This window comes from Protopterus annectens, chromosome 14.part0 (assembly GCF_019279795.1).
Source record: "Protopterus annectens isolate FY-2018-M chromosome 14.part0, PAN1.0, whole genome shotgun sequence".
NCBI lineage: Eukaryota > Metazoa > Chordata > Ceratodontiformes > Protopteridae > Protopterus > Protopterus annectens.
Window position 1 is genome coordinate 383,123,861 of NC_056748.1, and position 27,874 is coordinate 383,151,734.

Consider the following 27,874-nt stretch of genomic DNA (forward strand, 5'->3'; position numbering starts at 1 on the left):
ACCTGCACATCAACCTAAAAGAAATGCTGGCAGTAAAACTGGCAATCCAAAAGTTCAGACCATTTCTCAAAGAGGGCCAGTTGATGATAAGGACAGACAACACCACAGTCATGTGGTACATCAACAAACAGGGAGGCACTCATTCATACCCCTATGCAGAATGACTTTGGAGCTGTGGAACCTGGCACTCAGCTACAACATCCAGTTACAGGCAATATTTGTACCGGAAAGGAGAATACTCTAGCAGACATATTAAGCAGAACCACATCCGATGCCCACGAATGGATGCTACACCCGGACATCTTCAAGACCATCTCAAAGAAATGGGAATGCCTCAGATAGATCTATTCGCTTCCCCTCTCAATCACCAGCTCAAAAATTCTGCACAAGGACATTCCACCCACTGGCATGGAAAGTGGATTCGCTCTCCTTCAGCTGGAAAGGCCTAACTGCATATGCATTCCCACCTCTTCCCTTGATACACAAGGTATTACTAAAAATCAAGGAAGAACGTCCAAGGATAATCCTGATAGCTCCAAACTGGCCAAGACAACACTGGTACCCACTGCTGAGGAGCATGTCTCGAACAATATGTGGCCAATACCCTGATGCCTTTGATGTTAACTCAGAACAACTACAGCATCATGCATCCAAACCTAAAACGTTGCAACTGACTGCATGGAACATCACATAGCAGCAGCTAATCCAGAACTTTCCCAAAGAGTTAAAGATATTATTCTTGAAGCCCGCAGACCTTCCACAAGAAGGAACTATGCAGGAAAATGGAAAAGGTTTGTCATTTGGAGTACTGAAAGAGGAAAAGATGTGTCAAACATAGATATGCCTAACATTCTGGAGTATTTGGCAGAACTTCTACATACAGGCCTGTCCTACTCCTCCATCAAGATACATGCATCAGCTATATCAGCAGAATACAGCTTTGATCCACCTGTCTTTTCACATCCTTTACTCAGGCAGTTCCTCAGAGGAATCAAGAATGTAAAACCTCCAAGGAAACCACCATTGCCAGCTTGGGACTTGAACTTTGTGCTAGAAAAGTTGACACTATCACCTTTTGAACCAGCAGCAACAGCAGACCTACAGCATCTATCGTGGAAAACTGCTTTCCTACTGGCAATAACCTCAGCCAGGAGGGTTTCTGAACTTCAGGCCCTAATGGCAGTACAGCCCTTCCTAATCTTCCACCAAGATAGAGTGTCCATGAGGACTAATCCTACATTTATGCCTAAGGTGGTATCCAGAGTGTCTTTAAGCCAGGCAATCCACCTACCTACCTTCTTTCCCAACCCACAAAACAGAGGGGAAAGAATACTGCATACCTTGGATGTACATAGACAGCTGCGCTACTACCTGGACAGAACAAAAAGTAGCAGAAAAACTGACCAGCTTTTTGTAGCCTATGCAACAGGAAGGGAAGGAAAAGCTATTTCCAAACAGACAATCTCCAAATGGATAGGAAATTGCATACGTTTCTGTTACTCCTTCCATGGAAAACCAATTCCACAGAACATAAGACCTCATTCTACAAGGGCAACAGCCACTACCACAGCCTTCTTACGAGGAGTGGCAACCAAAGACATTATTGAGGCGGCTACTTGGACCTCCGTGCATACATTTGCCAAGCATTATAATTTGCCTCTATATTCCAGATCCCGAGCAGGGTTTGCCACTGCTGTACTGCAAGGGATCCTAAACACACCATAATCTAATTTTACCTCCTCCCCTAGTTGGCTATGGTATTCTACCCAGTTGTTATGACTGCAGATGCATCCATGAAGGACATAGTACAGTTTTGTACCTACCATAAATGTAGATGTCCGAACTGGATAGCATCTGCAGTCAGGATTACCCTCCCTCCTTCCCCTCTGTGGTGCTCCTAGGGTGTTTACCCTCCTAATAGCTAGCTGGTGGGGGCGAGTCTTTTATGGTGGATTTGTTTGTATATATGTACATACATGCTTATTTTTGTGTTTACCTCTATCTTCTTGGAAACATTGGCATTTATCCAAATTTTAGCCTTCAAGAGGGCAACTGGCATCTGGGGCAAGAAACACTGAGGAAAATGGCGTCGGCTGATGCCTTTATACCCGAAGACCAACAGAGATGACGTCGGGTGAAGTGCGACATCAGCCGAAGCCGGACCCGGACTTTGGAATCCGGCCGACTGAAGGGCTGCCTGACGACAGGACAACCCAGTTGTTATGACTGCAGATGCTATCCAGTTCGGACATCTACATTTATGGTAGGTACAAAACTGTACTATTTCCTCCCAAACTTAACATGCATACTTGGTTGTGATATTTTTAACCCCCCTCCAAAAAAAAGGGAACCAAAGATGGTGCAGGTTGCTTTCTGTTTTTTTGCCACCTACCTTAGTGATGCCCTCAGAATAAGGAGACCATTTCTTTTCGGATGTTCAGAACTCTGGAAAGTCAGGCTGAATGGATAGATGCCTGCCTATGGCTAATTCTCAAGGCTGGTGAATGGTACTACAGCAGTGATTCTATTACTCCTAACATTTACCAAGTGCAGACTGTATAGTGTCAGTGATGGCGCCCTGCAGGACTAAGTGCAGACTGTCTAGTGTCAATGATGGCACGCTGCAGGACTGAGTGCAGACTGTCTAGTGTCAGGGATGGTACACTGCAGGACTGAAGGCATCCACATCTGTGTTCACTTGAATAGCTGCTTGATTCAGCCACCAACTCAGGTCGAGATGTAAAGGACACTGCACTAGGTCCTATACTTCTCAACAGACTAGAAATCTCTCTAATTTAGCAAAAGTCAATTTTAAGCCAAACCAAAAAAGTGAGTTACGTACTTACCACAGGAAAAGTGGAGACCCTTACTGTCTTTATTTTTTCTGGATATGTTAGGGGGAAAAGTGGTAATAGCTGGAGTGTTCCTGAGTATTGGGAGGCCACATGGCATCCACCATACAGATGGTGGTCATAGTCAGACTACACTTAAGGAAAATTCAGTGGTGGGACCTGCAGTCTCATTCCTGGAGCATATCATCCTAGTCTTATCCTGGGATGAAAAATGGTGAGAGCATGCCTTTCAAACAACCTACCACACACAAGACTTTAGTCACTGATTCATCGGATATAGTTTGAGGTGTATGTATATTGCACCACAAAGTACAGGGCTGCTGGAGTCCCAGCAAGAAAAGCTGCATGTAAACATGAAAGAGATGTTGGCTGTTGTTCAGGGTTATAAAAAAGACAGTCTGGAAATGGGACCCTTCATGTTATAATATTTATCATATGTGGAAAACCCTAAAATGCATTTGGATACATTTACTGCTGATATGCCAGTTGTAAATGTTAAAAACGCATTGTGGCACCCATTAAATCAAAGGACAGTTTACACAAAGTGGTCCTCTTTGAGAGCAAAGAAAAACATTACAGCATTTCTGAAACTAAAAAGGTCCATCAAAATCCAGGAAAACTTCCTTTATGCCTCCCGAGGCATCATTTCAACATGTATACACATGGAAGTTATGCTGTTGATGATAATCATAATATTTTTGTTTAGAGTGTCTTATTTTGTCAGTTGTTTGGTAAAAGTAGTTGTTGATCTAATGTTGTAGAAAGTTTTTGATCTGTGCTTTGTCATTTCCATAGTTACTGATTTCTGAATTTTAGAGATTCCTTTTAATCACCCTGTCTTTTTCAACTCAATATTCTTTTTTGTGGTACACCACGTGTGCCCATCAGCATTTTCACAAGGTAAAATTCATTTATAGGAGTAAAAATTATATATATATATATATATATATATACCACTGTGTTCAAAGATCAAAAAAGACCAGAGTCAGATTTAGCACTTTCTTTCCTTTACTTTCGAAACTTTCAGAAATACCTCATTTTAAAATCAGACCATTTAAATACAAAGTGATGACATCACAATATAATTAAAGCTTTAACCAAATAATTAAAGCAACATTCCATTCAGCTATAAAAAACACATGAAAAAACTTCTCAATAAGAAAAAATATACACATAATATATTCATTATTTTAAAAGTCCACATATATCATGTTTGTATTGTTCCCCATGGTGAATAATATTTTATATACATTTGTATTTCAGTAAACTTTTAATGGAAATAGTTTCGTTCAAACCTGGGCTCACATCAGCCCTAAGAAAAACCTGCCATTTTAATTCTAGCATTTCCAGATAATTATTGCTAGAATCAACAAACCTATTACTATTCACTTGTTCCAAAATTAAAAAATAAAACTTATGGAAGCATTTACAACTTGAATTGTGTCTTGCCAAAGCATTGTTCGGGTCCTTATTCTTAATGGCTCTAAGGTGTTCCCCCATTCGATCCTTAAGAGCCCTAGTTGTCTTGCCTACATAGAAGTTATAACCGCTCCCACAAGTAGCCAAATAAACAATATTGGTACTGTGCCAATCACGTTTGTGCCTAGGCTCAAACAAAAACCTGCAATGTTTGAACATAAATGTGCTTTCAGGATATATAAACCTACACAGTCTACACCCTCCACAAGGTAGTGTACCTAAAGGTGGAGTAACTTTCATTCCAAAATTGTCTTTTCCTTTTTTTAATAAACTTTTCAAATTTTATGTCTTCTTGAAAATAAATGTTGGTTCCATCCCCACCACTTTGCTCAAATCCTTATTACCTAAAATTACCTTCCAATTATCTTTGATAATGTTTTTAAGCTGTTCCCCCTCTATACTCATAGGAATTTGAAAAGCTAAATACCTTTTATCGATGTTATCAAATTCATTGTGTTTAGCTTTAGGAACAAATCCTACAGAAAGAATAGATGGATATCTGTCTTTCCTATGGAAAATTACTGCATCTATTATTTCTTTCAACTTTGTCTTTGGATATCCCCTTTGAACAAACATGTCCATTAAAAAGTTGACTTCCTTGTGAAAAACATCACAATCACTGATAATCTGACTCAGTCTAATCACCTGCCCCCTAAAAATGTTAAATTTCATATAATCTGGATGGGAGCTGGAAAAATGCACATAATTGTTTGTGGACTTGAAATCTATATAATAGTGTTGAATCATTATGAGAGAAAGCTGAAATTTCCTAGAAATTTCCACATTTTGGAACCTAGCAACATGTTAACTGTAGAATTTCCATGGAAAGCCTAATTTTCAGTTTCTAATAATAAGCACTGGAAATGCAGAAGTGATATAAAAATGAGAAGTGATGGTGTTATCAGCAAATATTTCCCAAGTGTAAAAGGGGCAGACTGGACAGGTATTAAGATGCACATATGTTCACATATTTATTATAGCCACTTAAAATGACAGTTTAGTGCTGGCCTGATTCTAGAGTAGTTGAGGTTTCTATGTATAGTTGTCATAACCCAAGGTAGCACACGTATGTGCAGCTGGAAGGCCAACTAAAGTTAAGAAGGAGCAGGTGTATATTAGTTTTTATTTTCCAGAACCAGGTTAAGGCATGCATTGTATACTGTAATGACATTTGGGAAAACCATAGTTCCACAACATTGACAGCCCTTAAAAGAGGATCTTTTGGATTGGGCATACACTGGCCAGGAGGACCTGCTAAACCTATGTACTGTAATAACGAAAGCTGAAAACCACCAAGTGTTCTGCAAGCATGATTCCTCCCAAGTGTTTATGTGTAAGATTTGCCCACTGCTGAAGTGGATATCAGCACTACCGACCTGTGATTATTGATCCACTTTATTGAGATGGTCAGTGTCAAGTCTGAAGGCTTGATTTAAGTAAACAACAGTGAACTTAAAAAAAAAAAATGGAGAAACTCAGAAGCAAACATTGTGAATGTAAGTGTTACACATGGAGAGGTTTTTGACTTGACTGTGATTCATCTGCAGTAAATAGTGACTCATTTTTTTCAATTGGGTGCCATATACAGAATGTCGAAGGAAGGCTTTTGCCTTTGCGGAGTCTAGAGTGGATGTACATTGTATTACGATTACAGACACCCCTTGCAGTGGAACCACAAAAAAAAAAAAAAAAAAAAAAAAAAAAGGAATACAACACAGAGAATGATGATGGTGCAGACAAGTCTGTTGACCATGTCTAATAATAAAATGGGAGTGTTTTAAAATACTGAGATCATGAGGGCTGTTATTGGTAAAAATGTAGATTAAACAGTGATGTAAAGTACTTGTTACAGTTGATGTGTATTTGTTGATGCACAGATTGTTGTGATTGAATTTTATAATACAACTCTTGTGATTGGTTGGCTTCACAGCTGAAGCGGGCCACCATTTCAAATCCTATAACAGGAGTGCTGGAGACAGCGGAGTACAGAGTTAGCAAAAGGTAAGGCAGAGCTGCACATTTAATAGGGTCTTACAGGCACCTGTGCGTAATAGAATATCAAGTCAGTGAGCAATTCATGCCTAATTTGGGAGTTTATTATATTTCCCTGCACTTCTCTTTGGTGGCCTAAGGCAATGTTGCACACACAAAAGTTTCTACTATGCACTGATGTTGCCATTTTATACAGTGACAAAGTTTTACCAAAACTTCTCTTTCCAGAGCTTCCATTATTAAGCAAGATGTGGTGTTTTCATTTCCTTTTAACCATATATTAACAATATTTGGGACAATGCGGTGCTGTGATGTGAAATCAGGTGTTCATTTGGACAGCATTTATATATTTTCCATAAAATTAATAGTTAAAGATGTAATGGTTTTACATATTGTTTCTTTCTTCCTTCACTGCTGAAATGACCTAGGAATACTGAGGGAGTAGGTGCTCTCCTGCATTTTTGTACAGCTTCACAAAAGTAATGCTGGCCATGCTAAAATATGTTAACCTACACTGCTAAGCCATTCCTTTATTTGCATGTCCATTTTTACATTAAAATTTCATAAACTGGGGAAGCCGGGATTACAGATTGTCATTAATTCATCATCGGTAGAAACAGGAGGAAAAAGGGCATTGTACTCCTATTTAGGAGAAAAGGGTTTAACTTGGGTGCACTATGTTGTGGTGAAGTCGAGTTCAGGTGTTGGATTTTTTTCTTTTAGTGCTACAGGGGGAAATTTTAATGAGTGAGTTTTTTTGCAGTAGAATGGCAAATGAACTTTGGTGTTCTATTGTCTTATGGCATGTTTTTTCAGCCTTCATGGGTCTCTCTCATATCTTTCTCTTGCAGCTGTTTTTGTGCCATTAGTCAGCTTTTGTCACATTGTAGAGCAGCATTTCCCTAAAGACTTAACTTGTCTTTTGTGTTGGAGGCATCTGCATAATAATTATGAACTGTTATAACTAATTATAATTAGAACGGTGTACTTAAGTTTGGCTTTTGGTTTTGTCCCTGACAAGTTGCACACAGCAGTGGTGATACCGCTTTCTCTAAGGGTGGCTGTACAATCAACCCTGGTAAGTACAGACCTATCAGCCTTACAAGCATCACCTCCAAAGCCATGGAACATAAAACTGACCTCAAATTGTCATGTCAAGAATCTTGTTAGACTTGACCCCTAACAATTTGGTTTTGTGAAAGGTAGAGGTTGTCTATTTAATCTGGTAAATTTGTAAAAAAGGGTTACAGAGGCTGTAGATGGTGGCCATGTGGTATATGGGGTGTCAAGGACTTCAACAACATCCCCCATGCTCGAGTTGTACAAAAGTTAAAATGGATAGCAAACTGGTTGAAAGATAGAACCCACGCAGTGCATGTTGCAGGTACCTCATTAGAAAGTATGAAAGTGACCAGCTGTGTCCCTCAGGGCTTTTAATAACAGGACCTCTCCTTTTTGATATTTAAGTCTCTGATCTCCAAGCAGATAGCTATGATCTCTGGCTAATAAAGTTTGCAAGCAGTTGCAAACTGTTGGTTATTGTTAAGCCACCTTATGACACCCAGACCCTCCTTAATGAACACTCTGTAGTAAACTCTTGGTGCACTAAAAATGGACTCAAACAAAATGCTAAAAAGTGTAGTGTCATCACGTTTGTTATACAACCCATTCCCTCATAATACTGTCTTGATAACACACCTCTGCAGTTAAAGACCTTTGTACCCCTCTCTTAACGATAATGTGACAGTGATTGTCAGTAAATGCTTTTATTTAGCCCAGCTGTTCGCCTGAGGAATATCATTAAGGTCTAAAGAGATTCAGTCCCTTGTACTCTACATCAGTCAGGCTTTTTATCAAGTACAACATCCCCTTCACGATATGTCTCAGTAAACATGCCAAACTATTAGAAAGTCCAAAAAGGTTCCCAACCAAGAAGATCACAGGTTGAACTACTAAGAGAGGCTGGAAGCTGTATCTTTTTATTCAGTGTCTTATAGACTTTTGAGGAATGATCTCTGTATCAATTACCATGCTATTAGATACGTGATTGTCCTAGGCCTCCTGCTTTTCTGCCAGTTCAATATCTCCACCATTACTAGAGCTGGAGACCTAACGTGTAAATAAAGTATGGTGGAGGGAAAGATTTACACTCCAGCTCTTATCAAAGCTCTGGAATAAACTTTGCATGTTAAGCAGAGTAACTTGCTGATGTTCTTCGTTTTCCATTGCTGCAGTCCTTACTATTGGTATAGTCCGCGTCCAGTCGGCCCGAATACCAGAGTATAAGGCTGACGTCGGTCAGGGCGCATTAGACTGACGTCAGTACGTCAGAGTACTAATGCGCATGACCGACGTCATATCCCCAGTCTTTTTTGCCGCATGGTCCGATGCAGAAGCAGTTTTGCGAGTGCAGGTTGGCGTTCTGAAATATTTCCGAAACCGGAGTTTCAGACCGAAACAGAGTTGGCTAAGTACCCGTTAGAACATTTTGTTTTCTTGCCTCAGTATTTTACCGGATGTCAGAAAAAGTGAATAACTGTATTTCTTGTGGGAAACAGATACCTCATAGGGATTACCATACCTTGTGTATACCTTGTTTAGGGCCTGAGCACGACGTTGTTGGTTGCCGCTCTTGTGCTAGGTTTAACAAACGCACTATTAAGAGGAGGTTAGACTGTGCCAGGTTAGTGTTTGGGAAGCGTTGCAATTATAAAATGCCGCCGGATGCTCCGGCGCCCGCCTCGCCCAAGAAGCGCAAGGACAAAACAGTGAAGCCTAGGGTTGATGAACCGGCAGTCCCGGACGTCGGTTCTTTAGAGGGCTCAGTGGAGCCAGAGGTTTTGCCAGGAGTTTCCATGGAGTCTCAGGCAGAAACTTTACTGTTACAGGATGTGCCTTCTCAGGAGGTAGGCCAGGCTGAGGGGCTTCTCAGGTAACTGTTCTTCCCTCTCTTCCCAAGGTAGTTAGAGCCTCTCCTTCTGTTGCCAAAACTTCTTTGAGAGGTAGGCCTAGTTCAGCTTCAGTGGGGGCTTCTCCTAGCATTTCGGGTTCTGTACCTAAGAAACATATGCTTAAAATGGCAGAAGATTTGATTACTATGATTAGAGGTTCTATGCCCGCCTGATAAGAGGCCTAGGGTGGAACCGAGTTTGATAGTTTTGAACAGTGTTCAGAGGCTTCAGAGTCTTCTGGAAGACTTGCAGGAGTATCCTACTTATTCTGATTCTGATGTGGATGATTCCACTCCTACAGCTTCTCCTCCTGAGGATTTCTCATTTTCAGAGACTCTGCATTCCATGAGGGAGCACTTTAAATGGGAAGGCCAGGATTACTCTGATTCCAGGAAAAGGCTTAGGGAATTCTTGTTTTACCCCAGCATAGGCCCTTAGCTATTCCTCCTGTGTTGAATGTGGTGGAAGATGTTTTGCAGAGGCTTCCTGAACCCTGACTCTTTGCCTCCTGCTCCTGTTAAGCCTGATAGGTATTATAGGGTGCCCAAGCTCATAAGTATTTGTTTAAGAGTCCTAGGGCGGACCCAGAAACCATTTCTCAAGGGCCTAAAGGTGTTAAGGCTTCTGTGGTTAAAAATCCTGTTCCCACTGATAAAGAGGCAAGGGCTTTGGATAGGTGGGGAAAGAAAGTGTATACTTCTTCCACTCTAGCCATGAGGCGTTGAATTGTCAGTTTCACATGCTAAAATATCAGAATTATCTCCTTTCACAATTAAAATCTAAGGTGGATGCTTTGGCGGAAGGTATTGAGTGTAAAGAGTTGCTGGATTTGGTTCATGTGTCTGAACAAGTGGGTAAGCATTCTTTGCAATGTGGTTTTGATGCTGTACAGGCCTCCTCGAGGGTGGCTGCTACTAGTTCTGTTCTTCGCAGGCATGCCTGGTTGAAGGATCAGAATTTAGCTGAGCATGTTAAGACAAGGATTTTGGATGCTCCTTTACAGTCTGATGTGTTGTTTGGATCGCCTGTGGAAGCAGTTTTAAAGAAAATGGAGGACAAAGCTAAGTCTATGCAAACTGTTAAAGATTTTTGCAGGTGCAGCCACCAAGTTTAGTAGAAATTGGCCTGCTAAGGGGTGGACATATCCTGCTTATGATTCCCAGTCTAGGGGTAGGTCTAGGCGTGGTAGGGGCAGGGCTCAAGGTTCTTTTAGGCCTAGAACAGGAGTTCACCTGCTCAGACTTCTGGTGAGGGCAGGGTCAGTCCTTTCGTAAACAGACCCAATGACCTGTCTTTTCAGCTGCCAGTAGATTCTCGTCTGGCAGCTCCTTTGGGAGGAAGACTGTCTCTTTTCAAAGAAAATTGGGATTTAATTACTCAAGACAAATGGGTGTTGGATATCATTCACCACGGTTACAGATTTTATTTCCATACAATGCCCCTTTCAAAGGCATGCCAGACGTTCCTCCTCCACAAAGAAAGGAGGCTCACTAGCAAGTTTCTCAGTTACTCCAGATGGGGGCCATTCAGCCAGTCCCTGTATCAGAAAGGGGCCTAGGATTTTATTCTCGCCTGTTCCTAGTACCAAAGAAGGGGAACACGTGGAGACCAATTTTGGATTTATCTCTCCTCAACACTTTTCTGGACATTCCCAAGTTCAAGATGTTGACGTTACAACAGCTTTTACCTCTGCTGGGCAAAGATCACTGGATGGTAACTTTAGATCTCAAGGAAGCTTACCTTCATGTGCCTATAAGGCTAGGTTGCAGGAAGTATCTGCGGTTTCGAGCTGGAAATTTTCATTATCAGTTCTCTGCATTGCCCTTTGGCTTATCTACTGCGCCCAGAGTATTCACAAAGGTTCTGGCTCCAGTGATAGCTTACTTCAGGCTTCAAGGAATTCAAATCTATCCTTACTTGGACGACTGCCTGATTCTGGCTCAAGAAAAGGAAGACCTTCTACAGCATCTGGAATATGTTATAGCAGTGCTAAGATGCCTAGGGTATTCTGTGAACGAAATAAAGTCCAGTCTAGTACCCTCTCAAGACATGTGCTTTCTGGGTGTGAGACTGAATACAGCAGCCCAGATGGCCTTTAACCCCGGACAAACAAAAGAGTCTGTCACTTTACTTCCATCAACTATCTCATCAGTCCGTGCTGACTGCAGGGACAGTCCTTCAAGCATTAGGGTTCATGGCATCTTGTATTCTGGTGCTTCCCAATGCCAAACTGCATATGAGGAAGCTACAATGGTATCTCAAAATGTATGGACACAGCACTGCCAGGATTTGGACACTGTCATTCAAATAATACCTTGCCTTCAAAAGAATTCTTGTGGTGGGCTCAGGAATGTCACCTAAACAAGGGACTCTCTGTGACCCGCCAGAGGCAAGTCAGATTTTAACGACAGATGCCTCGGACATTGCTTGGGGAGCTCATCTAAATGGAAAGTGGATACAAGACAAGTGGCCTGCCAGACTACAGCATCTACATATCAACATGAAGGAGATGTTAGCAGTCCAGTTTGCATTAATGGCTTTCAAGGAGTTACTTCTTCCAGGGCAGGTGTTGATTCTAACAGACAACACAACTGTCATGTGGTACATCAACAAGCAAGGGGAACACATTCTTATCCTCTTTGCAGGCAAGCAATGATTTTATGGGAGACTGCGCTAAGCTTGCAACTAACTCTTCAGGCAAGGTTTCTGCCAGGAGCACAGAACTCCTTAGCAGATGTGTTAAGCAGACAAATCATGGATCCCCACGAGTGGAAACTGGATCTTCATGTATTTCAGAAATTGACAGTGTCATGGGGAACTCCAGACATAGATCTGTTCGCTTCTCCACTAAACCACCAGCTGCCAAAGTATTGCACAAAGGGGTTTCATCACACAGCTTGGAAAGTGGATGCTCTGTCTTTCAGTTGGAAAAACCTTCATGTGTATGCCTTTCCACCTCTGCCTCTTCTTCCAAAGGTACTATTAAAGGTCAGACAAGACAGGCCAAGGATGATTTTGATAGCTCCAGATTGGCCTCGCAACACTGGTACCCACTACTACGGAGTCTGGTAAGGAAACCTCCATGGCCTTTACCTCTGATTCCTCATCTGTTATCTCAGAAGGATGGTCATCTGCTCAATGTCAAGCTTCACTCTCTTCATCTAACAGCCTGGCATATTCTGTGTTGAAACACAGCAGGTCTCAACTTCCTCAACAAGTTTTAAATGTGATTATGGAAGCTAGAAGACCTAGTACAAGGAAAGTGTACGCAGAAAATGGAAGAGATTTTTATTTTCAAAGAATTTGCAGGTTTCTGAGCCTAATTTGAGTGTGGCTCTTCAATACCTTACTGAGTTATTGGACAAAGGTTTGTCCTTCTCTTCCATTAAGATTCATGCTGCAGCAATTTCAGCTCACTATGATTGTGACTCACCATTGTTTTCGCATCCTTTGTTCAAGCAGTTTCTTAGAGGGGCAAAGAATATAAGAGAGCTCCTACTCCTGCTTGGGATCTCAATTTTGTGTTGGAAAAACTTACTCTACAACCTTTGAGCCTCTACTGCTGAATTGAAATACTTGTCATGGAAGACTGCTTTTCTGTTGGCTATTACTTCTGCAAGAAGGGTGTCTGAGTTGCAGGCCCTTATGGCAGTAGAGCCATTTTTGATTTTCCATAAGGATAGGGTATCATTACGTACTAATCCTTCCTTTATGCCTAAGGTGGTTTCTAGTGTGGCTTTAAACCAAACTATTCATTTGCCTACTTTTATGCAGACCCCAAAATAAAGGGGAAAAGATTTTGCACACTTTAGATGTACACAGGCAATTCGTTATTATTTAAGCAGGACTAAGGATTTCAGGCAGTCTCAGCAGTTGTTTGTTTCTTTTGCTTTGAGTTCACAGGGCAAGCCTGTGTCAAACAAACTATTTCTAGATGGATTGGCTTTTGCATTGCATTTTGTTATTCCCATCATGGCAAGGAGATTCCAGCTGGGATTAGGCCTCATTCCACTAGGGCTACTGCCACTTCAACAGCATTTCTAAGGGGGGTGGCAACTAAGGATATTTTGGAAGCAGCTACTTGGAGTTCAGTACATACTTTCTCTAAGCATTATCACCTTCCTATCTACTCTAAGTCTAGGGCTGGTTTTGCCACAGCTGTTTTGCAAGGCATGTTGTCAGCTCCTACTTCTTTATGATTTGCCAGCCTCCTTACCTCTGCTTTGGGATTCTACCCAATAGTAAGGACTGCAGCAATGGAAAGAAGAACATAGTACAGTTTTGTACCTACCATAAATGTAGATGTTCGAGGATTCCATTGCTGCAGTCCAATTTACCCTCCCTCCTTTCCCTCTGTGTTTAGGGGTGGTTGTGTAGGTGAGTTTACATGCTTATATTTTTGTATATATTCTTGTATATATTGTACATGTTTTTGGTGCAGGTATTTTGGGACTTGTCTTTTTAGGGTCTTCTGACATCTGGGGCAAGAAAAGACTGAGGATATGACGTCGGTCATGCGCATTAGTACTCTGACGTACTGACGTCAGTCTAATGCGCCCTGACCGACGTCAGCCTTATACTCTGGTATTCGGGCCGACTGGACGCGGACTATACCAATAGTAAGGACTGCAGCAATGGAATCCTCGAACATCTACATTTATGGTAGGTACAAAACTGTACTTTTCTTTTAAACATAAAATAGAAGACTGGATGGAAAGCCATAATTTTATTCCAGGATGGATTTTTATGGTTCTTCTAGAAAAAGGAAATGTGGCCTGAGGGAGGGTACTGGCAAGGCTAAAATGGTCATGCCACTCAGTCGGCCATAGAATGTCTGTGATTCTGTGAACACAGAAAAGGGGATGGACAGTTTATTTTTTAACTGGTAAAGTATGAAAGATAAGATATAAAAGAACCTAACAAAGTGTGTGACGTCAAAAAATTAAGGAATTGGAAGAAAAGTTGCAGGAAAAACAGAAAAGAAGGGAAAAAGTGCCAACTTTAACCTCTTGTTCAAATGGTTATGCATTTTTGACAGCTTTTATTACAGGAAAAATGCAGCCTGTCAAAAGTGCGTAATACAGAAAAATAATGGCCGTTCATTATGAGAATGAGAGTAAAAGCTTATGTCCCATTCAGGTGCTAAAGTTTTAATACACATTTGACTGCTGGAAAAATAGCCATTTTAAGAACATTTTGGTTTCTGAAGTTAGTTTGAGGATATTTGTGAACACAGGTGGTTTATGGTAAAAATCATGTAAGTTATAAAGTAGTGGCAGATTGTTACATGAACCAGTGCACATACCAGCATAAGTCAGAGTCTCAGTTTTAGAATGATGCTCTGTGATGGAGTTAGACATTCAGGTGCTACTGGATAGGGCATGACCTGAAGTTGGTACATCTGTGACACTCCACAGAACCCCGGAATCTTGAAGGTCATCCACTGAACCTTTAACACATTATCTGTGCTGTTTGGTTATGCTACAGTCCATCAACTGGTGATGGGCTGTGTCACTGGAATTTGTTTAAGTGAAAAATAACTTGGCAGTCTTGGATGAATAATATTCCCATGTAAGGGGCTTTGCTCCCTGCACATCCTTACTTAATATAACACCCTCTAAGGTTCCATAACATTACAGAAGTTAGCATCTTTTATTAAACTGTTCCATCAATCAATCAGTCAGGACTCAATCAATTGTACAATTCTTTTTCCAGTCACTTAAGCTCTGGAATGCCCCTTCATGTGTTTTGTCTCAGATAACATTGTTTCAGAAACTGAAGATTTCTTTGCCTCTGTTTTTCCTTGGATAAAATAAAACAAAGTTTTGTCAAATACTGTTTTGTTTTTTAAGGAATGGATATTGATTCATGTAATCAATTCATCATCTGTTCTGCCCCCCCCCCCCCCCCACACACACACAAAAATAAATATGTTTTATTTTGGGGAAACAACTGATTTCACAGTATACTCTTTTGGATGGTGGCAAATGTGTTTCCTGTCCAGAAAGAGGCATTGTAAACTGCTCGGGTTAGAAAATGATCAGCTTTGGCCATAAAACTTGAGCATTTTGAAGACGGATATCCTCCTGTTCACACCATCTAGTGTCTTGAACTTGAAAAAGAGGATATGTTTTATAGCACCCCACAGATAGATATGATCTCTACAGACTTGCCTGCTGTTTTATGTAGCTTCAAGTTCAGATCAGTGTAAAATGTTTGGTTATTCTACACTCGAGTGCCTTTGTATGAATAGTTGTACTTCGTTATCTTCTCACTGTGGTTTATCAAAAGTGCATTGACTGGATTATTCAGACCTGTCAGTGCACTGCTGTAGTCTTGCCTTTCTTTTCCCATCTGTTGTGTGACAGTGGAGTTGGTGCGTATGCATGTGTGTGTGTGCGTATGTATATATATGTGTGTGTGTGTGTGTGTGTGTGTGTGTGTGTGTGTGTGTGTGTGTGTGTGTGTGTGTGTATGTGTGTGTGAGTGTATATATATATATATATATATATATATATATATCTGCTCTTAAATATTTTTTCACACTTTTTGGCATTTTCAGTGTATCCTTTTCAGTTCAAAAATTGAAGAAGCTTAACTCATTTTAGAATGACCCGCCTGAACCCGCACAGCTAAAGCTGCCTTCCTTGCTTTTGCTAGAGTCCAGGATGGTAGACATATTTAAGAATCAGTTTACTTCTATTTTAGTGTTTACGACTCTTAATTGCCTGACTCATTTTGATTGTTATGGAACCCCATTTTAAGTAGCAGAAACCACACATTCACTTTTGTTTCAGACAGTAAGGATGAATTCTTGAAACTGTTTTTCAGTGTGGATAAAACAGACTTATTTTTCACAGTAAAGCATGCTTATGGTGCTTTTCTTGTGTCATGAGATCAGAAACAGCAGCAGTTGCAATTAGGAATCATATGTAACTCAGGATGGTCTTCGTGTTTCACTGTTGCAGTCATCACATTTGGGTTATCCTGCCAGGGGTAGCCCTCAGTCGGCCCAAATACCAGAGGCTTAGTATTTCTGCGTAGGTTGCTGTCGCTCCAGGACTGACGTCAGGTAATCAGTGGTATCAAATCAGATAGCCGACGCCATTACATCAGTCTTTCTTGCAATGCTTGGTGAAGGTATGAACAGAAGTCCATGTTGCAGCCTCCAGGATGTCCCTGGTGGGGACCCCTCTGAGAAAAGCTGCAGAGGTGGAGGTTGCCCTGGTGGAATGTGTCCTGACCCACTTTGGGGGTGGTTTCCCATGTTTGTAGCAGAAATAGATGGTGTGCTATCCATTTGGAGATTGTTTGGATATGCCCTTGCCCTCTGCCCCTGCTGTGAAGCTGACTAGCAATTGGTCAGTTTTTCTAAAAGATTTAGACCTATCCAGATAGAATCTGAGCTGTCTCTGCACATCTATAGAGTGCAGAATCCTTTTCCCCTTGTTTTGTGGGTTAGGGAAAAAGGTGGACAAATTAATGGATTGGTTGAGAGCCACACTGGACACCACTTTAGGCATGAAGGATAGGTTAGTCCTGAGGGGAGACCCTGTCAGCATGGAAAATTATGAAGGGCTCTACAGCCATGAGTGCTTGCAGGTCTGAAACTCTTCTAGCTGAAGTGATGGCTAGAAGCAAGGCTGATTTCCAAGAGAGGGATTTTAACTCTGCTGAAGCTGCAGGTTCAAAGGGGGGTAGGGTGAGCTTTTCCAACACAAAGTTAAAGTCCCAAGCTGGGATAGGAGCTCTTCTGGGTGGCCTTAAGTTGTTAGCCTCTCTTAGGAACTGTTTGAGAGGGTGTGAGAAGAGAGGTGGCTCTGTGCTGTAATGAGCAGAGATGGCAGAGGCATGAATTTTAACAGAAGAGAAGGATAGACCCCTGTGCAGTAGGTCTGCTAGGTAATCCAGGATGAGAGGTAGGGAGGGCTGTGCTGTTTCGGCTCCCTTATCCTGGATTCAGGTGCAAAACCTTTTCCACTTGTCAGCATAGGATTTTCTAGTGCTGGGGCGTCTGGCCTCACATATGACATCTAGGACTTGTTTGGTTAGGCTAGCAGCTTGGGGAGAGGTCAGGGAATAAGCCAGGCTGCCAGATTGAGGGTCTGCAATTAAGGATGCATGAATTCTCCATTCTTATGGGTCAGGAGTGTTGGGATCTGAGGTAGAGGTCATGGTGGCATGGGTGACAGGCTGCGCAGCAGTGGGTACCAGTGCTAGTGTGGCCAGTCTGGGGCAATCAGGTTTTCCTCCCTTATTTTGAGCAGTACCCTTGAAATAAGTGGTAGAGGGGGAACTGCATAGACAGAGAGGTTTACCCACTTGAAGGATAGAACATCCACTTTCCAGGCCTTGCAGTGAGGTTCTCTGATGCAGAATTTGCTGAGCTGATGATTGGAGTTGGAGGCAAAGAGATCCACCGTCGGGGTGCCCCATGTCTGGGTTACAAGGGTAAAGGTTATGTGATCTAGCTGCCACTCATGTGGGTCTAGCAGTTTTCTGCTTAAGTCGTCTGCCAGAGAGCTTAGGAAGCCTGGCAGGAATTATGCCAGCAGGTGTAGTTGCATGGCTGAGGCAGTGTGCCAATGGGTCATGGCGAGTGTGCAGAGAGGATAAGAGTGAGTCCCTCCCTGCTTGTTGATATACCGCATCACTGTGGTGTCTGTTTTGATCAGTAGAGACAACGGGGGAGTAGGGGTCTGAAAGCTATCAGAGCGTGCTGAACAGCTAGCATCTCTTTTTGGTTGATGTGAAGATGTATTTGATTTGGGCTCCAATGGCCCTGAATGCACCTGCCATCCAGGTGTGCACCCCAGGCATAGTCTGATGCATCTGTGGTGAGGGTCTGGGTGGTGTGGGGTTGTGAGAAGGGAAGTCCCTTGTTGTGGTTGCATGCTGCTGCCCACCAAAGAAAATCTTTCCTTAGACAAGGTATCATTGGTATGATAGTTTCTAGGTCTTGAGAGTGTTGACACCAAAGGCTTTTTAGGTACCATTGTAGTTTCCTCATATGCAGTCTGGCATGTAGAATGCAGGAGGCCATTAACCCTAGAGCTTGCAGGATTTTCCTTGTGGATAACTCTGTTCTGGTGGCTAGTTGAAAGAAGTAGCCTGTCAGGTAGGCTTGTTTTTTGGAGTAAGGAATGCCATCTGAGATGCTGTGTCCAGGCTTGCTCCCGGGAATACAATTTTTTTTTGTGTGGGGACTAGTTTTGATTTTTTTTTTCATTGATAGGGTACCCCAGGGAGGTCAGTAGGTCCTTTACAAAGGTTAGGTGCTGTAACAGCTTTTCCTGAATGTCTGCCTGAATCAGGCAATCGTCTAAATAGGGGTAAATTTGAATATTTCTTTGTCTGCAAAAAGCAATGGCTGGAGCCAGGCATTTTGTGAAAACTCTGGGAGCAGTGGATAAGCCAAAGGGAAGCACAGAGAACTGAAAGTGCATAGATCCTGCCCTGAAACGTAGATATTTCCTACAAGATTCCCTGATTGGGATGTGTAGGTAGGCCTCTTAGGTCTAGGGTGGCTAACCAAGCATCCTTGGAAAGCATAAGAAGAAGCTGCTGGAAGGTGAGCATTTTGAATTTTGGTATCACCAGAAAGGTGTTCAAGAATGGATAGATCAAGGATTGGGTGCCAGGTGCCCTCTTTTCTGGGTACCAGGAAGAGTCTGGAATATAAACCTTGGCCTAACTGGTCTGCAGGAACATGCTGTATTGCCCTCCTGGAGAACAGGGAAAGGACTTGCTTTTTGGCCTCTGCTCAGTGGTTTGGAGGAAGATCTGGGAATCCTTTTGGGGTTGGCAGAGTGTGGAAATAAAATTTGTATCCCTATGGCATTATGTTGAGGACCCATCGGTTGTTGGTAATAGAGGCCCAGTTGTTTGCATGGAAGGAGAGTTTTCCTCCTAGGGGCACAAGCAGGTGGGCACAGGTAAAATGTGTGGAGGTGTAGTCATTGTGAGTTCTTACCATAAGGGGGTGGCTTAGCACTCCCTGTTTTTGAAGAGGAGAAACTCCATTGCTTAGATCTCTGCATTCCCTGGGTCTAGGCTGAGCTGGCCTGGAGGGGGCCGAAAAGGAACAGTGCTTGGAGGGGCAATGCCCACTGAACCACGGAGGCTGGACCTGTAAAAAGTCTTTAACTGTCTGCATAGATTTAACTTTTTCTTCCATCTTTTTTAAGACCTCTTCTGCCTTGGTGCCAAACAAATTGTCTTTGTTCAATGGTGCATCCAATAATTTTGATTTGACATGGTCTGGCAAGGTCTGTTCCTTAAGTCAAGCATGCCTTCTAAGGACAGAACCAGTGACTGCTGCCCTGCAAGATGCTTCTAGGGCATCAAAGCCACATTGCAAGGTGTGCTTAGTAACTTGGCTTGCAGAATGCATAGGCTCTTGTTATTCTATGTGTATATATATATATATATATATATATATATATATATATATATATATATATATATATATATATATATATATAGATATAGATGTGTATATATATATATATATATATATATATATATATATATATATATATATATATAGATATAGATGTATATATATATATATATAGATATAGATGTATAGATATATATATATATATATATATATATATATATATATATATATAGATATAGATATATATGTATATATATATATATATATATATATATATATATATATATATAGATATAGATATATATATATATATATATATATAGATATATATATAGATGTATAGATATATATATATATATATATATATATATATATATATATAGATATATATATACATATGTATGTGTGTGTGTATATATATATATATATATATATATATATTTATAGATATATATATGTATATATATATATATATATATAGAGAGAGAGAGAAATATGTATATATATATATATATATATATATATATATATATATATATATATGTCCTTCAAGGATGCATCTGCAGTCCTTACAAATGGGTTGTCCTGTCGTCAGGCAGCCCTTCGGTCGGCCGGATTTCAAAGTCTGGGTCTGGCCTCGGCTGGTGTCGCACTTCACCCGACGTCATAGCTGCAGTTCTTCGGGTATAAAGGCATCAGCCGACATCATTTTCCCCAGTCTTTCTTGCCGCGTGGCGCCCGAAGCAGAAGCTGTTCGCAAGTGCCGGTCAGTCAGATCCAGAGATTACTACTACCGAATACTACTTCGAAGACTTTTCAAAAGCTAAGTACCCCGTTGGGGACTCTTTCTTGCCTCAGCCGATGTCAGAAAAAGTGAATAACTGTTTAACTTGTGGGAAACAAATACCTCATAAAGATTTCCACTCTTACTGCTTACCTTGTTTAGGCCCAGACCACGACGTAGCAGCTTGTTTAGCCTGTGCTTCTTTCAACCGACGGACGCTTAGACGTCAGTCGGAGTTTGCTGAACAGTTTTTCGGCTCAGAATTTGCGTACATAATGCCGTCGGATCCTCCGACTTCACAAGTTAAGAAACGCAAAGAAAAGGACCGACACTCGCGGTCCGCGGTTTCGGCCGAAACCGCGGTTAAGCAAACCGCGAGTGTCTCGGTTTCGGCCGAAACCGAGCAAACGGTTCTAACTTCAGCCGAATCCATGACTACTACCGAGGCCCCTTCTAACCTGGTTGAGTCGGCCTCTGAAATTCAACCTGCTACTGTGGTTTCACAAGAACTATCGGACACCTTCCCTTTGGATGTTTCAACCCCTGCACTTGGTGCTGCTAGGCCGCCTGCAGCCATGTCCATAAAGGCCTTTGCCAGGGCTAAAGCAGCCAAAACTTCTAAGTCTGTGCCTGTTAAGCCCCCCTCTCACAGGCCCAGTTCCAGTTCCCAAATGCTTACTCTGGCAGAGGATCTCATCTCTTTAATAAGGGGATCCCAACCTCATCCAGATAGGGCCTCTCAACCTCCTCCAGAAAAGAGACCTAGAGCAGAGCCCCCTGAGCCAGTGTCCTCAGATGATTCTTCTGATGATTCAGACAATACAGACCATCCAGAGGCTCCTTTTCTACTTATGAAGACTCGATGCTGAGGATTGATTCCTTCTGCCTCTCCACCAGAGGAATTTTCCTTTGGGGAAACCTTACATGCCATGAGAGAGCAATTTCAATGGCAGGGCAAGATTTCTCAGACTCAAGGAAAAGGCTTAGGACTTTTGCATTTACCACAACATAGGCCTTTAGCTATACCTCCAGTTCTTCCTGTTGTAGATGATGCATTTAATGATGCTTGCACTGCTCCTGACACTTTGCCTCCAGCCCCTGCTAAGCCCGATAGGTTTTACAGGATCCCGGACACACATCACCATTTATACAAGGCTCCTTTTGCAGATCCCGAGACTATCTCCCAGGGGCCTAAGGCAGTAGCCGACCTCAGTTAAAACCCTCTCCCTCTGAAAGGGAATCCAGGTCCTTAGAGAGATGGGGTAAAAAGTATACACCTCTGCTACTCTCTCAGCTAGGGCATTGAACTGTCAGTTTCATATGATCCAATACCAGGAGTTTATGCTTGATCAGTTAACTAAGAAACTGTCCTCTGATGATTCTTTAGATAAGAAATATGTTCTAGAAATGGTGCATAACATTCAGCAGGTTAGTAACCATTCTTTAAAATGTGGCTATGATGCACTGGAGGCTTCCTTTAGATCAGCCATGACTGGCACAGTTATAAGAAGGCATGCATGGTTGAAAGAACAGGTCTTGCCGGATCATATTAAAGCAAAACTATTAGATGCTCCTATGGATAAGGTCAGTTTATTTGGTTCTCCTGCTCAGCAGGTACTGAAGAAAATGGAAGAGAAGGCAAAATCTGTACAAACAGTGAAAGATTTCTTACAGGTTCAGCCTCCAAGGTTTAGCAGGAACTGGCCTTCCAGAAATTGGTCCTTTCCAGACTCCTCTAAAACACAGAGAGGCAGGAATAGGCGCTCAGAAATCAATCCAGAGGAGGTGCCTACAGGGGCGCCAGTGGCAAGGTAACAACCAGCGAGGCACAGACACAACTACTACCACTGCAACAGGACAATCACAGTGACTTGGCTCTGGCACCGCCTACCAGGGAACAAATTGCAGCACCCTTAGGCGGAAAGTTAGCCTTATTTTCAAAAACTGGCACTACATCACAAGAGACAAGTGGATTTTGCAAACTATAGACCAAGGCTACAGGTTTCATTTCCATACTTTATCAGGAAAAGAGGAATGCCAAACCTACCACCAAATCAAAAGACAGAAGCTCTAAAACAAATAGCTCAATTAGCAAAGATGAGAGCTGTGGAAAGGGTACCATCTATGGAACAAGGAAAGGGATTTTACTCCAGACTCTTCCTGGTACCAAGAAAGAGAAAAATTGGAGGCCTATTCTCGATCTGTCCGCTTTAAACACATTCATCATTGTTCCAAAATTCAAAATGCTGACCCTACAGCAACTTCTTCCCATGCTGGGCAAGGAGTATTGGCTGGTGACTCTAGATCTCAAGGAGGCATACCTGCACGTCCCCATACGACCAAATTGCAGAAGATACCTCAGATTTCTTGCAGGATCAGAGCATTATCAATTCTCAGCATTGCCCTTTGGCTTATCTACTGCCCAGAGTGTTCACGAAATGCCTGGCATCAGTAATCGCTCACTGCAGGCTTCAGGGAATCCAAATATATCCATACCTGGACGACTGCTTGATACAAGCGGACAACAAAAACAAGCTAACAGAACACTTACAAAGAGTCATTTGCTTACTGCAAGCCCTGGGATATACAGTCAATATAAAAATCAAGACTGATACCATCCCAAAGAATAACCTTCTTAGGTGCAGAATTGGACACAGTAAAACAGATGGCATTCCTAACTGCAGAAAAACAAGAACAACTTCCTCTCTACTTCTTGGCATTAACAAAGCAGAACAAACTAACAGCAAGGAAAGTACTGCAGGCCTTGGGCTTCATGGCATCCTGCATAATCCTGGTCCCTCATGCCAGACTGCATATGAGAAAGCTACAGTGGTACCTGAAGAATTTATGGTCTCAACACAGGCACAGCCTAGAAACCGAAATACCACTAATCCCATGCCTGAAACAAGAGTTCCTATGGTGGGCTCAGGCATGCCAGTCAAACCCAGGTTTGCCCTTCCACAGCATTCAACCAAGCCAAACCATCACAACGGACGCCTCAGACCTCGGTTGGGGCCCACATGCTGGACAAGTGCATACAAGGCTTATGGACTCCAGATCAGCTGCACCTGCACATAAATCAAAAGGAAATGCTGGCAGTAAAACTAGCAATCCAGAATTTCAGACCATTCCTCCAAGAAGGGCAGTTGATGATAAGGACAGACAACATCACAGTCATGTGGTACATCAACAAACAGGGAGGCACTCATTCATACCCTCTATGCCGGATGGCACTGGACCTATGGAATATGGCTCTGAGCTACAACATTCAGTTACAAGCAATTTTTGTACCGGGAAAAGAAAACATCCTAGCAGACATATTAAGCAGAACTACCTTGGATGCTCACGAATGGATGCTACACCCGGACATCTTCAAGGTCATCACAAGGAAATGGGGACTGCCACAAATAGACCTATTCGCATCCCCACTCAATCACCAGCTCAAATTCTGCACAAGGACGTACCACCCACTTGCTTGGAAGGTGGACTCTCTATCCTTCAGTTGGAAAGGCCTGACAGCCTATGCATTCCCACCTCTTCCTTTGATGCACAAGGTGCTATTGAAAATCAAAGAGGAACATCCAAGGATCATTCTGATAGCTCCAGACTGGCCAAGACAACATTGGTACCCATTACTGAGGAGCATGTCTCGGGGGCAGATGTGGACACTACCCCTGATTCCTTTGCTGTTAACTCAGAGCGGCTACAACACCCTGCATCCAAACCTGAAAACTCTGAAGCTGACTGCCTGGAACATTACATAAGAGCAACTAACCCAGATTTATCCCAAAGAGTTAAAGACATTATCCTTGAGGCCCGCAGACCTTCAACAAGAAGGAAATATGCAGGATAATGGAAAAGGTTTCTCATTTGGAGTACTGAAAGGGGAAAAGATGTGTCAAAGGTAGACATTGCCAACATCCTGGAGTATTTGGCAGAGCTTTTCCATACAGGCCTGTCCTACTCCTCCATCAAGATACATGCATCAGCTATTTCTGCAGAATACAGCTTCGATCCACCTGTCTTCTCGCATGCTCTACTCAGGCAGTTTCTGAGAGGAATTAAAAATGTAAAACCTCCTAGGAAACCACCATTACCAGCATGGGACTTGAACTTTGTGCTAGAAAAATTGACACTCCCCCTTTCGAACCAGCAGCAACAGCAGATCTTCAACACCTATCCTGGAAAACTGCTTTTCTGCTGGCAATTACCTCAGCAAGAAGGGTTTCTGAGCTACAGGCTTTAATGGCAGTACAACCCTTCCTAATCTTCCATCAAGATAGAGTGTCCATGAGAACAAATCCTACATTTATGCCTAAGGTGGTATCCAGAGTGTCTTTAAACCAGGCTATCCACCTACCTACCTTCTTCCCCAATCCACAGAACAGGGGGGAAAGACTGCTGCACACTTTGGATGTACATAGACAGTTGTGTTACTACCTGGACAGAACCAAGAGCAATAGAAAAACTGACCAGCTTCTGGTGGCATATGCAACAGGAAGGGAAGGAAAAGCAATTTCAAAACAGACAATCTCCAAGTGGATAGGAAATTGCATCAGATTCTGTTACTCCTACCATGGAAAGCAAACTCCACAGAACATAAGGCCTCATTCTACAAGGGCTACAGCCACTACCACAGCTTTCTTACGAGGAGTGGCTACCAAGGACATTATAGAGGCTGCTACTTGGACCTCCGTGCATACATTTGCCAAGCATTATAACTTACCTTTATACTCTAGATCCCGAGCAGGGTTTGCCACTGCTGTTTTGCAAGGGATCCTAACTACACCATAATTTCTTCTTCCTCCTCCCCTAGTTTGGCTATGGTATTCTACCCATTTGTAAGGACTGCAGATGCATCCTTGAAGGACATAGTACAGTTTTGTACCTACAATAAATGTAGATGTCCGAACAGGAATGCATCTGCAGTCAGGATTACCCACCCTCCTTCCCCTCTGTGGTATTCCTAGGGTATTGGCCCATCTAATAGCTAGCTGGGGGGGGATCTCTTATGGTGTATTTGTTTGTATATATGTACATACATGCTTATTGTTTGTGTTTGCCTTCTACTATTTGGAAACATTGGCATTTATCCAAAATTTAGCTATCCAAGAGGGCAACTGGCATCTGGGGCAAGAAACACTGAGGAAAATGGCATCGGCTGATGCCTTTATACCTGAAGAACTGCAGCTATGACATCGGGTGAAGTGCGACACCAGCTGAGGCCAGACCCAGACTTTGGAATCCGGCCGACCGAAGGGCTGCCTGACGACAGGACAACCCATTTGTAAGGACTGCAGATGCATTCCTGTTCGGACATCTATATTTATGGTAGGTACAAAACTGTACTATATATATATATATATATATATATATATATATATATATATATATATATATATATATATATATATATATATAAAATTATATGCACAAGCAGGGGAGGAATATATTTTTTATTTGAGGAGTTCCGTGGTTTGCTGCTGATATTTCAGAATGTGGAACTGACAATTTAGTGGTCTAATAGCAAGAGTAGCAGAGGTGTATACTTTTTTTACCCCATCTGTCTAAAGCTTGGGAATCGCTGTCCGAGGGGGTGGGATTCTTAGCTGAGGTTGCTTTAATTCCTTTAGGTCCTTGAGAGATGACCTCTGGGTCAGCAGTAGGATTTTTGAAAAGGAATTTGTGAGAGTCAGGGACTCTGTAGTACCTCTCAGGTTTCCAGGGAGCAGGAGGAAGGGTGTCAGGAGTCAAACTGGGTTCCATAAAAACATCATATAGGACAGGAGGAATGGCCAAAGGTCTGTGCTGTGGTAAATCTAAGAATTCCCTGAGTCTCTTTTTTGACTGAGGATAGTCCTGACATTCCCATTGGAAATGCTCCCTTAAAGTATGAAGGGTTTCACCAAATGAAAAATCCTGTGATGGAGAGGCAGAAGGAATGGATTCCTCTGCATCAGAATCCTCATAAGCAGGGAGGGGTTGCACGTCTTCATATTCAGAAGCATCAGAGTCATCGGACTCCTGTTCAGATAAAACTACTGGGGACAAGTCTCTTTTTCTTTTGGAAGGGGTAGCCTGGCTTCCCCTAATAAGCATAATAAGGTCTTCTGCCATTTTAAGCATTTGAGACTGAGGCAAGGAAGCAGGTGCTTGATCTTGGGTCATTGTTTTTTTTGGGCGTAGTTCATACCCTGGGCCTTAGAAACTCTGTAGTTTTAGAAAGAACTGAAGACGCAAAAGAAATCATCTGTTTGTGTCGAGTATCGGTAGTGTGAAGTACTGCCTCGGTTGGTGGTGCTTGCTCAGTGGCTCCGGACCCATCCAAGGTAGAGACATCCGCAGGATCCTGTGTTGAATAAGAACCTCACTGCATACTGGACTCAGAAAGGGTCTCGGTAGCGGCCTGCAAATCCACAGAAGTGGCCATCAGGGGTTGCAAAAGCGCCTCACTCAGGACCGGAGAACTGACGACTAGCTTAACAGAAGCGTTGAAGGTAGTTTTGGACCTGTGCAGTCTTGCTGTCTTTATCCCTACGTTTTTTCCAAAGGTCAGTAGTCGGATGGCTTACCAAAGCCATATTGGAATTAGAGGACTGAGAGTGAAAATATCTAGCTACAATAAGGGTCCAACTATGTATAGTTCTGTCATTGAACAAAGCACAAAAGTGACAGCAAAGGACATCGTGGTCTGTGTGGTATTTGCTTTCCACAGACAAGACAATTAACTTTTTCTGACATCGGTTAGAGCAAGAAAAAAGGATCCCCAACAGGGTACTTAGCTTTAGAAGACTTCAACTTCAATTCTGAAATGAAAACTCAGGTAGCGGCGACCAACACTTGTGTGAACTGCTTCTGCTTTGGGCTCCTCGGCAAGAAAGAGTGATGTAATGGCGTTGGCTGCTTTATTTTATATCACTGATGATCTGACATCAGTCCTGTGTGCCCCTTTTGCCTGTTGACCATTTGAATTTAGTCGGAAGCTAGTCAAGGTGATGCTGTCATGCAGGCAGACGTGAATTTTTCTGTTAAGCTCTATACCACCTTGCACAGTTCCTGTGATGCTTCTTAAAGGTGTAGACATGTAGTTGGTGTGGTGGGGCCACATCACTTGCTGGGATAAATTATGTAACCCCTCAGTAACCTGCCTAATCTGATGCATCGCAACAGATCGATGGCATCCACTGAAGGCAACATTGCCAGTATCCACACCCTGAGCCATGCACCCATTTCTCTCCTCCACATACATATACACACACACGCACACTGAAGAGATAAGCAGGCTTAATCTCCTAACTCCTTTCCCTTTACAGTTGCCTCTCTGGCATTTGCACCACTCTTATGGCATGTTGTGTCAGAGCTGCTCCCTTTCTGCTTGTTTCAGAAGTGCATCAGTACAGGGCAGATATTAAGC

The 27,874-nt window shown here is 42.4% G+C and overlaps 1 protein-coding gene across 4 annotated transcripts in view; it reads left to right on the forward strand.

Moving 5' to 3' along the window:
* Nucleotides 1-27,874, forward strand: part of P4HA1 (prolyl 4-hydroxylase subunit alpha 1) — a 635,357-nt gene that overhangs the window by 290,360 nt on the left and 317,123 nt on the right. For 2 of the 4 annotated variants that reach the window (XM_044056110.1, XM_044056113.1), the window contains exon 9: nt 6,262-6,332. The exons of the other annotated variants lie outside the window; for them this stretch is intronic. In XM_044056110.1, the coding sequence (XP_043912045.1) occupies nt 6,262-6,332 (71 nt within the window). The remainder of the gene's footprint in view (nt 1-6,261; nt 6,333-27,874) is intronic. 4 annotated transcript variants of the gene reach the window in all.